This window comes from Sebastes umbrosus, chromosome 20 (assembly GCF_015220745.1).
Source record: "Sebastes umbrosus isolate fSebUmb1 chromosome 20, fSebUmb1.pri, whole genome shotgun sequence".
Classification (NCBI taxonomy): Eukaryota; Metazoa; Chordata; class Actinopteri; order Perciformes; family Sebastidae; genus Sebastes; species Sebastes umbrosus.
The window spans coordinates 12,447,175-12,460,566 of record NC_051288.1 but is presented as its reverse complement, the minus strand read 5'-3'; the positions used below and the strand labels follow the sequence as shown (position 1 = coordinate 12,460,566).

Here is a 13,392-nt window from a genome sequence, read left to right as displayed (position 1 = left end):
ATACGTTTACCAAATAAATGGTAAGGTTCTCAATGGAAACAGTTATAATTGATGTTAATTTTAAACAATAAATATTTGGAATGGATCACTTATTCTTTGGTGTTTGTGTGCGGGCTGCGGTGGGCCAGCTTTTCTCAGATACAAGTAGTGGGGGGCTCCAAGGAAAAAAGGTTGTGAACCACTGCTCTATCTCATCCCCCAGAGGGACAATCCAAGGCAAATCCTGGCAGAAAGATAATAAGGACTGAGGGTTCCCGCTGTCTGACCGACGTGAAACACATTCCTTCATTTTTTCCAGCCTTTTTTTCTTTTCACCTCATTTTTTTCCAGGGTTTTGAAATCCCAGTGTAAATACATATTGAGGAGTATTTACAATAGTGGTAATGGTGGTAGGAGAGGGAGCTAACTCAGCGGGCCATAGGAGACTGCCGCTGGCCGACTATCTGAGTGTGTGACTGTTTGTACAGTTGATCTAGTGTGTGTATGTGTGCGTGTGTGCACAAGTTACCAACGGCAAAGTGTGTTTGTACCCATACTGTTGATCCAGTGTGCGTTTCACAAATATGTAGAGTGTATACTTGTGTGAATATTAGCAGCATTTATCCCTCTTTCTGTATGTGTGTGAGTGTGTGCTTATTTGATGTGGCTTGGCTGCAGTGATGTTGGGTTGTTTGAGAACTTCCCAAGAGCAAGCTGCCAGGCCAAAGAACTGAGCGGGCAGAGACAGCCATTGTTTTGGTAAGGCATCCTGGCCACGATTGGGTGTGTGCATGTGTGTGTGTGAGAGAGATGCAAAGGGAGAAAGCGAGCTTAATTTGGAGTACTTGCTATGCTCACTGCTATTCTAGCAGTGCATAGCCTTTTCCATTCTGGCTTTAAATACAAAAGCATGCACACACACAGTCTCTCACACACACAACATACAAACACTCGATAATATCCTCACAACCACATTAGCTGAGGGAGTTCTCAGGGAAAAGTTCTTTCGATTAGGTTGCACAACAAGTTGAACCTCTCCCTCCACATTTGAAAACCACACATCAAGATTTGATCAGCTTTCCCAAAAACATCTCAACACTCTGGATGCTCATAGTTTGCTGCTGGCTCACAATTGTACAAATATGATTTCAGGATTAAACTGCTTTTAAGCCAACTCAGCATTTCAATTTGGTTCTCGTCAGGCGACCCCACAGAATTGTCCTTCACTTAACCTTAAACAAAATGTTACTGGCACTGCTGCTCAGTAGGAACCATAATGGTGGCCAGCTGAAGGCTCTGCATTTTCTGCATTTCTAAATTCCCATCACAGGAGCCTCCTCCTATGTAGGACGTGGCCTTTGATTTTATAAGACTGGAGGGGAGTGGGATGAACATTCTAAAACTCCCACGCTGCCAACACGAAGAAACATTTAGTACTCCCTTAAATGTCGTTTAAACCTCAATAACTTTACATTTGATTCTCTTCCCTAACATAAACGTCTTTTCACCAAAGCCGAGCAGTGTGTCCGTACAACCCAGGTAGTGAAGCCAGGCTGGATGATGCACATTGACTCATTCAGATCGATCGCCAACGCTGGTTTAACCCACGTGAGGGGGAATGTGTGTATGTGTGTTTCTTACTTACTCTTCTAAATGCTTAAAGGAACAGTGTGTAACATTTTGGGTGATCTATTAACAGAAATGGAATATAATATCCAGTGGCGGCTGGTGGATTTTTTTTTGGGTAGGGCCAATCAATTTCAACAAACATCCTAGTACGATTCAATGCAAAAAAAGGTATCAAAAAGCGCTACTAGTGCTTGGCTGTTCCATTGTCATGCCGTTAAAATGGGCTGTGAGAGAAGAGAAGTGGAGAGAAGCGAGAGACGAGAAGACAAGATCACGCGAGAACTGACATGAGCCCTGACGAGAACAGAGAGAGACACGTGAACGTGCGCGCGCACACCATGGGCCAAATCAGTTTGGCCCTCCCGGAAGTCTTTTTTACGGCGCTGATTGGATGAATTGTATGTCATTCATGCTTGTAATCATATATCTTTAATCAGTGATTGGCTGTACTGCTTATTAGACCCGCCTTCCTTGGGCCAAATCCATTTGGCCCCAGAAAGTGCACGTGCAGCAGAGCAGCTGAGAGGTGCACTAGCAGAGAGTTCAAGGAGGAAAGCAGATATTTGGCGCAGTTATCCTATTTTACAAATATTACGGGTATATTCCATAGGTCAAAAACACACATATTGACAATTTTTATAATTTTTAGAATTTTTATAATTAATAATTTTATAATTTTTTTTTTTTTTTTTTGGTGGCTCAAGGTGGGTGGGTCCAGGCCCCGTGGCCCTCTATTGGCCGGCCGCCACTGATAATATCTATAACTATGTTTTCATTAGTGTTTAATCACCTGAAACTAAGAATCATTGTGTTTTCGTTATCTTAGCCCTTCATATCTGCTTATGGTCCTCTTCATGGGGTCCGTCATGTTTCTACAGTAGCGCAGAACGGACAAACCAAACACTGGTTTTTATGTTACCTGAAGGCCACCATAGTTCTCCGACACGCTTGTAAAACTGCGGTAACGTGAGCCACAGAGGGCAAAACCGTGGTACCGCCAGTTGCCGTCTGACTTCCGTTGCTCCTAAAGTACAGTTATTATGGTAAAGATGTTTTCTGATTGAGGCGAACGGCGTTACCACGGTTTTGCACTCGGCGGCTACCGTTACCATAATATTGGTAAAGGAGGAGTGAGCAGAGGGGTACTCAGTTGGTTGCAATCTGCAACCACACCACTAGATGTCGCTAATTCCTACACATTGCACCTTTAAACTTTACGCTTTCCCAAACCTAAACCTAATCCTAGTAAATCATAAACCCAGGCTTTAAATGTAAATTAGCTCATTAACTGGACGAATGTTTACTTTTGAGGATTTTGCTCGACTCTCTATCCTTTTGAAATAGACATTTTGGTTCTCACAAGTATAGAAATGCGAGAAACCCGCACACATCTCTCTCCCTCCTCGAGGTTCCCTTCTCCTTTCCAGCATAAATAATCCCCTCAGTCTGCTGGCACAACCCTGATTGGAATCCCGACGCCGCGCTCAATTGTGGGTTGATGGGGGAAAGTGGGGTGCCCTTTGCGCGTGTGTGTGTGTGTGTGTTTAAAGCTGTTTCAAGGCCATAAACATAATACCAGAGGGGTGTCCACCTCCGTCAGGCCAGGCCTCTATAAACCTCTGTTTAGAACTCAGGCTGGCACACAGATCCACAACCATGGACTATTCAGACTCATTCACTTTAAATGATAGCATATTTACTGCAAATTGCAAAGAGATGAACTGGAATACACGCATACTCTCATACTCACTCCTTTGCCTTTTATTCCCCGTTTAGCTGCTCGGGCAGAAAGCCATCAGCCCTTACAAGCCGGCAGCAGCGCTGCAATACTGAGTGTACCGATACAGGGGGTTAAGATCCAGGCTCCACAAGGTTTTATCAGCTTTTCTGTGTCCTAGAGGAGACCAGCTGGAGTCTTATGTGGAGTTTTATGAGGAGAATTATGAGATTCTGTGCTGAATTATTAGTGGGTTATGGTGTCATGTGATGTTACGTGACTGTTGTCAGGTTTGCGTAGATTTCTGACAGCAGTGATAAGGCTTTCAGGGCAAATCAGATAAGTCCAGCTCCCCAGACACGTGAACATTATTATGTTACTCTGTGTCTTTCATGGATTGCGGCCCACTAATAAATCAGAGTCGACGCTTCTGCTCACCTTGGATTTGGGAAGTACAGTAACTGATAGTGTGCATGTCTGCTGGTTGTACACACTGCTGGTTGTTCAATTGGGTGTTACCACATCTATCCAACGTGATAGCTATTAAATTACCCCCAGATCGGTTTCCTCCAAATCACATTATTATCTCATCCCACCTAACCGAAAGCGAGTGGAAAGAGAAAACTGTCTGTGGTGCCGCTTGCTTCGCCCCTCCCCTCTTAGTGGTACGGTGCTCCGGCTACAGTCTCTAATAGTTTGCTGGCTTCCACGCGCTTGTCAGCTCAATTCAAGATTAATTTGACTGCAGATCCATCATCCGTACGTCTCACTGTGCTGAGTCAGCCTTATGGCGCACATCAAACGCAGAAGGGGGGACACAGAGGGAACGGTATCAAGCCCAACACCACAGGGAGCCGAACCAAAAGTGAAAAAAAGGGCATCGAATTCCTCCCTCATTTTTGTCCCCCTGACAAATTCTGTATGTGCCGATTCCGTGGAAAACAGGAGTGAGAGAGAGCGACGTAATAAAAGGGTGAAAAAAAAAAGGAGACGAAACGACGAGTGTGACTCAGAGGCGTGCAAATGAGGGGATGGAGGGAAAGGAGGCGAGATGGAAATATCTCTGTTTACCGTAGTGGGTGGATGGGCAGCATATGAGAATATGTGCGTAGGGTGATAACAGAGTCCCCTCCTTTGGCACATAGCGTTAGTATTAGATCATTAGCGCTTGGAAGTTTAATGCCTCCCTTTTAGAAGAATTATCCTCCTCATCATCATCATGTTTTCTCCATGTTACACATTGTATAATTTTGATGCATTATTTTCGGACAATTTTACAGCAATAAGAAGCAAAGCCAAATTCATTAGACTCCGGAGTGCATCAGGTATTATGCAACAGACTGCTATGATATTGCCTCTCATTTATTGACCCCCGCAGCTACCAGCGATTAAACATTACGCTCTGAGCAATTCAGATAATATAATCGTATCACAACTGAAGGAAAAGCTTGTTAGCTTGAAGAAATATCAGTATGTTTTATTGGTGAGACCTCCGTCCAAGTGAAATAAAAGCGGCCTCCGCCATGTAGGGAGACGTACACACAGACATGGGTTTGGATGGGGATGGCGAGTGGAAAACAAGGCTTTCTTTGAGCAGATTTTAATTAGCAATGTTCATAGCTTGGCTGCGTTCTTTTATGATTGGACCACTGAAAGCCTTTTTGTTTGCCTAATGAAACACATTGAGGGGTATGTTCCTGAATTAAACTGTGTTTGTGTATGAGTGTGCGTGCGTACGCCAGCAGCCATGTGTGCTTGCATCCATTTCATTTGCATGTATCTGTTAAATGGGTGGGTGCCCACATTCTTTTTGGGGTATTAGAGTTCCATTGGCAGGGATAGGAAGCCGTAGCAGCAGACAGAGATGAAAGAAATCCAAGCGCTTTGTTTTCCCTCCTTTCTAAAATAGTTGTTTTAGGTAGGCAGCCATTGGCCATAATTGCTGAAACAGGGTCAGGTATTTGTCTGTCCTGCTTATGATTTACTGTCGTGTCTATGCCTTAGTAATCTGAAATAAGATCTGTGGTTAAGGGCAGCCCGGCCTCAGACAGACCACATAGATTGTGTAATGCATAGCGTTCTTCTGGTTTCTGTGGGATCCCTTTATAAACACGTCTAATACAAAACCCTCTGTGTAATCTCAGAAGCTTTGCTGAGCACGTCTGTCATATCATTTCCCACTAATCAAATGTGTAAATATAATGTATGGTGTCATCAGGATGGGCAGGAACACAAAACATATTATTAAACAATATCAACATTAGAAGAAAATGTATAGATTTTCAATCACTTAGAAATCAAATAATGGTAAAATAATAAACGCTAGTAATGTAATACTACAATTTGTATCACTTAGTTTACAAAGAAATTACTTTAAAGATTTTGTACGTACTTTACATAACAATAAATCAAATAATTAACGGCTTGGGGAATTGGGCTTGTTAAAGAGGACCTATTATGCTCATTTTCAGGTGCATACATGCGTATTTTGGGTTTCTACGAGAACATTTTTACATGCTTTAATGTTCAAAAAACACTTTTTTCTCATACCGGCTGTGCTGCAGCACCTCTTTTCACCTCTTTTAACCTCTTTTCACCCTCTGTCTGAAACGCTCTGTTTGAGCTCCTACTCAGTCTGCTCTGATTGGTCAGCTGGCCCACACTGTTGGGATTTTTCAACCAAACCAAACTCTTCGGACTCCACTCCCACTCCACTCTAACTAGCTTTGGTTGAGGGCGTGCCAAACTAGCTGCTAGGCAGGTTTAATGCTAATGTGTTACTTGGTGACATCACCACGTTACAGAAGAAAAGGCGGGACTTCAAGCAAGGCTTTTCAGGCAGTTAAGGAGCAGTGTTTTTTGTGGGGAATGTAAATCCCTTTGGCGTGGGCTTTGAGATTTTACATACACAAAAGACTACATAATACGCTAAAGGAAAGGGAAAAAGCACAAGCTCTGTGGTTTTTGCTAGAATTCCACGCAGTCTTAACTCTGCTCTCAAATAGCAGTGGGCTACTGAGGCTATGAGCAGGGGTCAAAGTGCACAGTCGATAGCTTTGTGTACTGTGAGCAAGAACAATGAGTTCTTTAGCAGAATCTGTTCTGCACATGAATACCTCTGAACAGTTAATTGCTGCCATGGCAACAGAACAGAGAGGGAAAGTGACATTAGGTGAGTTGTTTGCAAGAAAAGCGATCCTTCGCAGTAACAGTGTGAAAGTGTGTGTAAGTGTGTGTGTGTGAGCGTGGGTCAACATTTTCTCCGTATCACCACACAAGCCATTCAGTGCTGACAAAAGCACTCTTGTGCAGCAGGATTGGGGAAAGTTACTAATGCTGGCAAGATCATAATCTAAGTCACATTGCAGCGAGGCAGTGGTGGGCTTTCACATCGGAGGGATATATTAGGAACAGTTATCGTGTCTTGTAGTCACTGGGACTATACAAGGGGGGGTTTATGATAAATAAAACAAAGTATGAAATACAAAAAAAGGTGGAGATTGGACTTTAATGTCTAATTAACCAATGTAAAAATATACTATAGTACCAGTTTCTTTCTTTTTGTGGAAAGTCAAAATCAATTTGTTTGTAATCCACAAAATCGTGAACCAGGAAGTATAAAGAGCGTGAAACGCTGCGTATGGAGGAGGTCGGGGTGGATGGGCGGGTCAAAAAGCACCAGACTTTCACCCAGGACACCACTGTTCATACCCTATGTGAAACTAGAAGTCAATGTTGATTTATTTGTCACGTAGCTTCCGTACCTAAGTAACGCCACTTCCAGAGTTATTTTAACCCAAACCACGATCCTTTCCTAAACCTAACTAAGTAGTTCTGTTGCCTAAACCTAACCAAGTTGTTTCCTGTGAAGACAGAAGTTTATTTTTGAAAGACTTCAAGCGGAAATTGACACGTGTGTCACATCTTGCTGGATATTCTTAGGAAAAACGCACGAAAAATGCAGAATCATTTTTCGTAAGATATCAAACGAACCGTTGTATGAGGATACGTTGACATCAGTACCATGAGCTAAATGCTAATGTCAGCATGCTAGTATGCTCACAATGTCAAATCTAACACACTGATGTTTATCGGGTTATGTTTGCCATGTATAGCTATATCTAGGTTTAGTATGTTAGCATGCTAACATTTGCTAATTGCACTAAACTTTAAAGAACCACATGGGCAGGAACGTCATTAGTTTTGTAAGTATTTGGACATAGACAAAATCTTGGAGAAAATAAAATGTTGACCTCACGACGGTGCTACATGAAGTGTTATTACAATTCATGCTGAGGGGGATATGAGTGTCTGTACCAAAATCATGGCATTGGCATCCAATAGTTGTTGAGACAGTTCACTCAAAACCACAAATGTCAACCTCATGGTGGCGCCATTTGAAAAGTCAGGGGATCACCAAAGTCATTGGAACACAACGTCTGGCAACCATGAATATCTGCACACGATGTCATGCCAATCCATCACATGTTTAGATTTTCTCTGGATATATGGGGATCATCAAAGCCGCCAGGATTAATCCTCTTGGCACCATGGATATCCGCACTGAACTTCATGGCAATCCATCCAATATGGTTGTTGAGACATTTCACTAAAACACGAAAATGTCAACCCCAACAATAGAAATGAAAGAAATTAAGAATAAAGATAAGTTCTCAAATATACTGTAACTGGGTCGCTCAGCCAGTGAACGGCATCCGTTGTGCATGGGGTCTAAAACCTGGCTAAGGTGTGAGATGGGAAATGATAAGAGACTGACACAGATATGCTTACATTAGCCTGGCAGGTGCCTAAGCATCTATGTATGCACTTTCCCGGTGGTGCTAAAGGTTAAAAGCTTCATTGGATGTGTGTGTATGGGATCACTTGGCTTCAAGGTCACATCCTAGCTTCAGTTCTGTGAGGAAAAACAATCAATCACTGATTTTATAAACCGTAATCAACACCGGGAAAATGAAAGAGAAAATATAATTCTGATGAGAGGATAATCGACTGGGATATCCTGAGTGGGCCTCCAAGGGGATTGCATCACCGCAGTGTGTCCGCTGTGATGATGTTATCGGGGACAGCTGCATGGGGCGGAGCCAGGGGTCGAAGCTCTCGGGGAGCCAAGAGGCAGCCAGTTGCCAGCAGATCCCCTCCACTGAGACCCACCTGCTTCGCATGTCCATTTTTCCTCTAAACCCCTCAAAGGGATTCCCTGAGTCCTCTTCTGTGTCCACTGGCCCCCGCGTCTTTGAAGTCATGATCCTATGTGTTTTCATGGTATTGAAGTCATTATCCTATGGTCGTGTCGTGTCATGCGTTTGATCCAAACGTTTGTTTGAAGTTTTACAGGGAACTCTTAATGTAACTATTGGGCATAGGCCAAACATATTAGATCTATATAAACCAAGGCGATTATTAACAACCACTGATGATCCTGTAGTCTATTTATGAATCAGTCTTTCTAAGACCAGTGAACAGTTTATGGAAAGGTACATTAGCATCAATGGTTGGCAGTAGCTGGCGTGCACAGGGCAGTGCTACTAATTTAATTAAAAGCCCTTGAAGAAGAAGAAGCCCAGTCTAACTTAATACCATCAATTAGGGGTTGCTCTGCCATCTGACCAAAATCCCACACCCCGTTTGTGTGATTCATACAGGAAAATATGCCTCTTTGTCTTCGAGGTCAACCAACTCTTTGGAGAAGCTGGCGCAGGGTCAGGAAACAGTAGTTGAGGGTGTAGGAGTGGGAACGAAGGCAGTAGGGCCGGGGTTTTGTTCTACTAGATAAGCCATAGCATGAGGTCATTTTGAATGAGAACTTGTGTATTTTCATCTCGGCTTATGGCAACGCCTTTATAGCGCAACAGCTGGTTTTACGAGGAATCTGTTGTTGTAGCATGAGAGAATATGCTTCCCTCTTTTATATAGATAGAAAAGCTTTTCTTAGAAACATGTATTGTAAAGTGTGATCATAGTGTAGGTGCATTGATTTCATGTCTAGTATCATTCTGTAAAAGGTTTATTTAGTATTTAAATATACTCTTTATTTGTCACTTTTTATGCCTCTCCGTCAATGACAGCCATGACCAGAGGCATTATGTTTTCAGGTTGTTCGTCTGTCCGTACGTTCCATTCTCGTGGACGCGAAATCTCAGGAACGCCTGGAGGGAATTTCTTCAAATTTGGCACAAACGTCCCTCTTGGACTCAAGGATGAACTGATTCGATTTTGGTGGTCAAAGGTCAAGGTCACTGTGACCTCATGTCCAACCAGTGGGTAACCTCCGGGTCTGAGAAGTGAAGCCAATGCAGAAGAGCCTTAAACTTGCATTCTTGCTAATAGCCAGCAGAGGGCGACTCCTCTGGTTACAAAAAGAAGTCTGATTGTATAGAAGTCTATGAGAAAATGAGCCTACTTTTCACATGATTTATTACTTTAGTAAACATTGTGAACATGAGTTTATGGTCTCGCTAGTTTCAAGTCTTCTTCAATTCAGAATGTTGTTCATTTAGTAAATTCTGGTCCCATTTAGAGTCAAATAGACCATAAAGCAGGGGATGCTTTAGGGCGTGGCTACCTTGTGATTGACAGGTCGCTACCACGACGTTGTCTGATCTGGGTTCGACCACAACTTAATAATTCATATGCTAATTATGCCAATTTTACACAAATTTCTAATAGGATAGAATGATGAAGTGATGACATTTTGGACAGACATGTACGTAAACTGCAACTTGACTGGTTGGCGGAGGCATACAACCGCGAGGCGGTAATTGTAGTTTGTCTTTGTTTTTTAACTTGGTGTTCAGACAACGTTGATTTATGATGCCTGTCATGGACGTGGATTCTGCCTGTTTTGAGAGAGCGAGGAAATAGAATTTTGGCAAAGAAGCAATCTTATTATTTTTTTATCAGTTTGGAAAAGAGGAGAAAATGTTCCAGGCAAGGTAGCAGAAAGCCCAGCTGGCAAGGATCTATGACTTTAAAATGGGCTTTCACTTCAATTTCCAAGGTCACAGCAGTCTTTTATTCACACCTGTGGGAACGTTTACAAGTCTGTGATGCAATAAAGGTCTCCATCCAATTGAATCAGATCTGATCGGCCTCTCATAGAAGCATTAGACTTGACAGGATACTCTCAGACCTTCTGTCCTCTTTCTGAAGCAAAGCACTCTCCCAGACAAGAACCTATGAATCATTCAAAGTCCTGTCAGACCTCTGCATCACGATGCACCAAAATGAGCATGTGACATTATGCCAATTTGGCAATTGAGTTAGGTGAAACTGGACGCATCGCCACACTGTCATTCATCCATGTCGCTGTTCAGTAATCAAAGTAAAGGCATGAACTATTGTGCACGATTTCATCCATCCTGTTTTATCGAAGCCTCATGTGAACTGCTATTTCTGCTGCATTTTACATAAACGAACGACAGCGATGGCAGATACAAGCTTTGTCTTTGAGTGGCAGGGTGCACCACGGTAGTCTGCGCTCTCCTCAATTCAACCATCCCTGCAGCGTGTCTCCAACAGAGCTCACCATGGAGACTAAAACGCTTTTTGGCTCAGGTTGAGAGGAGATCTATGTATGTGTGCGAGGACATATGAGTCATTATTAAGGATGTTTTATCATTTCATAATGAAATGGAAACAGCATGTGTGTCAGATTAGGTGAGCGAAGAATGCTTGGGCATCATTTTTTGTACCATTTTGAAATTCCTTCAATTATGCATTTTAGATTTTAGTTTTTTCCCCACAAGGCTTTGACTTACCTTAAAGTTATCCACAGATTTTTATTCACATTGGCTACATTCATAATATAAACGTTTGCTTAATAAGTCTTGTGAATTTTTACACCACACACTCTTCTGTGCTCCGGCTCTGTTTCTCCATGAGCCTGGCTCTTTGATAGAGAATATTATTACATTTTGATTAGTCCCCACTGTTACCACAGCAATATTGCAATGCTGAGTCTCATCAAAATGTGTCCCGGGCTGGAATGGAAGAAATATTACATTTCCTGTTTTTAATTTTGAGCGAAAAGTTGAACTGGGACATTGGCAGCCCAGTAGAGGAGATTAAAATGTGTGTGACTTCACTTTTTCTTTTTTTTTTCCTGTGAAAAAGATTTGGAGAAAATTAGGCAGGAAGTATGCGGCTTTCCCTGAAACCTAATGTTTCCTATGGGAACTGCAGCATTGTTACACTGTTTATCAACTTCACGGTCTACATTTCCACTGAGTATTGTGATTTCCGCTAAACTGAGTTTGGTTTTAGGCGTAAGATAATCCATTTCACTGAGACATTCATGTTCTCCAGCAACATTTAACCTTGGCTGAACATTTTAAGCTGTTGGCAGAGAGAATATCTGTACTCTAGATGATAAACCGAAAGTACAAATATAAATCCCTCTGTGTGTTTTCTTATTAGCAATTATTTGTACTGAGCGTTGAGAAAAAAGGCACTGATGTTAACTGCTCCTGAACTCTTATGCAAGAATGTACAATGTATGACATGTATGTGTGTGCAAGACAGAAGATTGCCCACGCAATGGGTCAAAGGGCCATGTCTAAACCAGTCCGTAGAGTCTTATTCTGATCAATTTATTCTTGTTCTGTCCCCAAGGTCGGAGAAGGGGATTTCCAAATTCACCCATCGTCTGTCCCTCAAAGAGCGTGTGCCCAAAGCGGAGAAGACTTCCACGGACAGACCTCCATCCTACAGGAGACGATCTCTGAGTGTGGACTGGTAAGACCTCTTAATCTGCTTATCTGCTTAAAAATTGAAGGTTGTGATAGGCCTTCAGTACTTCAGGCTTTTAGATTATGAAATAAAACTTCATAAACTGGTATCAGGAGCAGGATTTTGATCAGAATCTTTCACTTATCATAACTGAAATCCAAAAAGTAACGCTAGTAACAAGAGAGAGAGACAACTGCAACTGGACCTTGTTATGATTTGAGTGTGTGTATCATAGCTGAGGTCGATGAGGATTGGGCGGCTGGTGTTTTGGGGCGGGGGCAGAGAGTGGGCGGAGTGGTGATAGGGTCTTGCTCCGTCTCTGCGTCTGGGTTTCGTTGAGGAGCGCCAAGCAGCTCCAGTGGCGCCGGCTCATCTTGCTCTTGTAAAGCTCCAGTCCTCAGGCAGCCGATGAAAGGAGTTTGAAAGCTTTCCATCACGAGGCTGCCTTCCCGTCCCCACCCATGGGACTCCTTCCCAGTCTCCCCTCTTGTTGCACGGCCTCCACTCATTTATCTACCCATCCATCCTGCCGTCCGTCCATCTGGCATCCCCCCTGAGCTTCCTGCTATGTGTTCTTGGCTCTTCCTTTCTACTTCTCTCACCATTGGGAAAGTAGCCCCCGGGCTAAAGCGGATCTTACACTTCCTTTGCACTTAATTTTGTCAAGTAAAAAATGTCCAAACAGTCACGGGTCTAAACAGTTTCCAGGTTTCTAATTGCTGCGCGGGGACTACAGTAGCTATTCAGTGGAGTTACTTTGCGGTTTGTGGAGTTACAGGTGTGGGATTCTCTGAGGTCCTATCGAGTCATGCAAGGGCCCAGTGTGAGGTCTTACGAGGTCTTTTGTCGGCCTTACGAGACCTACTGTGTGGTCTCGGACTGACGTTGCGATGTGTGGTCCGCCAGCAGAAATGTGGTGTTAAGTGTATGAGCGTTTTGAGTGTATGTGCAGTGTGAGGTCCTTTACTTTTAACAGCTTCGTGTTTTTCTCCCATGTTGCCGGAGAGGGGACCTGGCCTTTAAAGTTCAGGCCCTGATTGATGTAGTCTGGTTTTAATGAAACGCAGTGGGTAGATTGGACATGCTCATTTACGAGTGGGATGAGGGAGGGGGGGGGGGGGGGGTGTTCAGCTACAGCTGGATTCTGACTTTCTCCGGGGCCGAGCCGCCGTTACAGGAGTGTGACTGGTCTTTTTGTGACATAATAAACAAGGGACCCCAGGAGGAGAGATTCAAGGTTGAGGGCTGAGTCATGCTACTGGGAGGTGAAACGAGGTCGGGTCCAGCTCCTGACAAGACCGGCACGGCTCCTCTGGAAT

At 43.3% G+C, this 13,392-nt stretch overlaps 1 protein-coding gene across 3 annotated transcripts in view; it reads left to right on the top strand.

Moving 5' to 3' along the window:
- LOC119479337 (ankyrin repeat and fibronectin type-III domain-containing protein 1) overlaps positions 1–13,392 on the top strand; it is a 148,725-nt gene that overhangs the window by 97,317 nt on the left and 38,016 nt on the right. For all 3 annotated transcript variants that reach the window (XM_037754803.1, XM_037754802.1, XM_037754804.1), the window contains one exon: positions 11,957–12,079. In XM_037754803.1, coding sequence (XP_037610731.1) covers positions 11,957–12,079 — 123 coding nt within the window. The remainder of the gene's footprint in view (positions 1–11,956; positions 12,080–13,392) is intronic.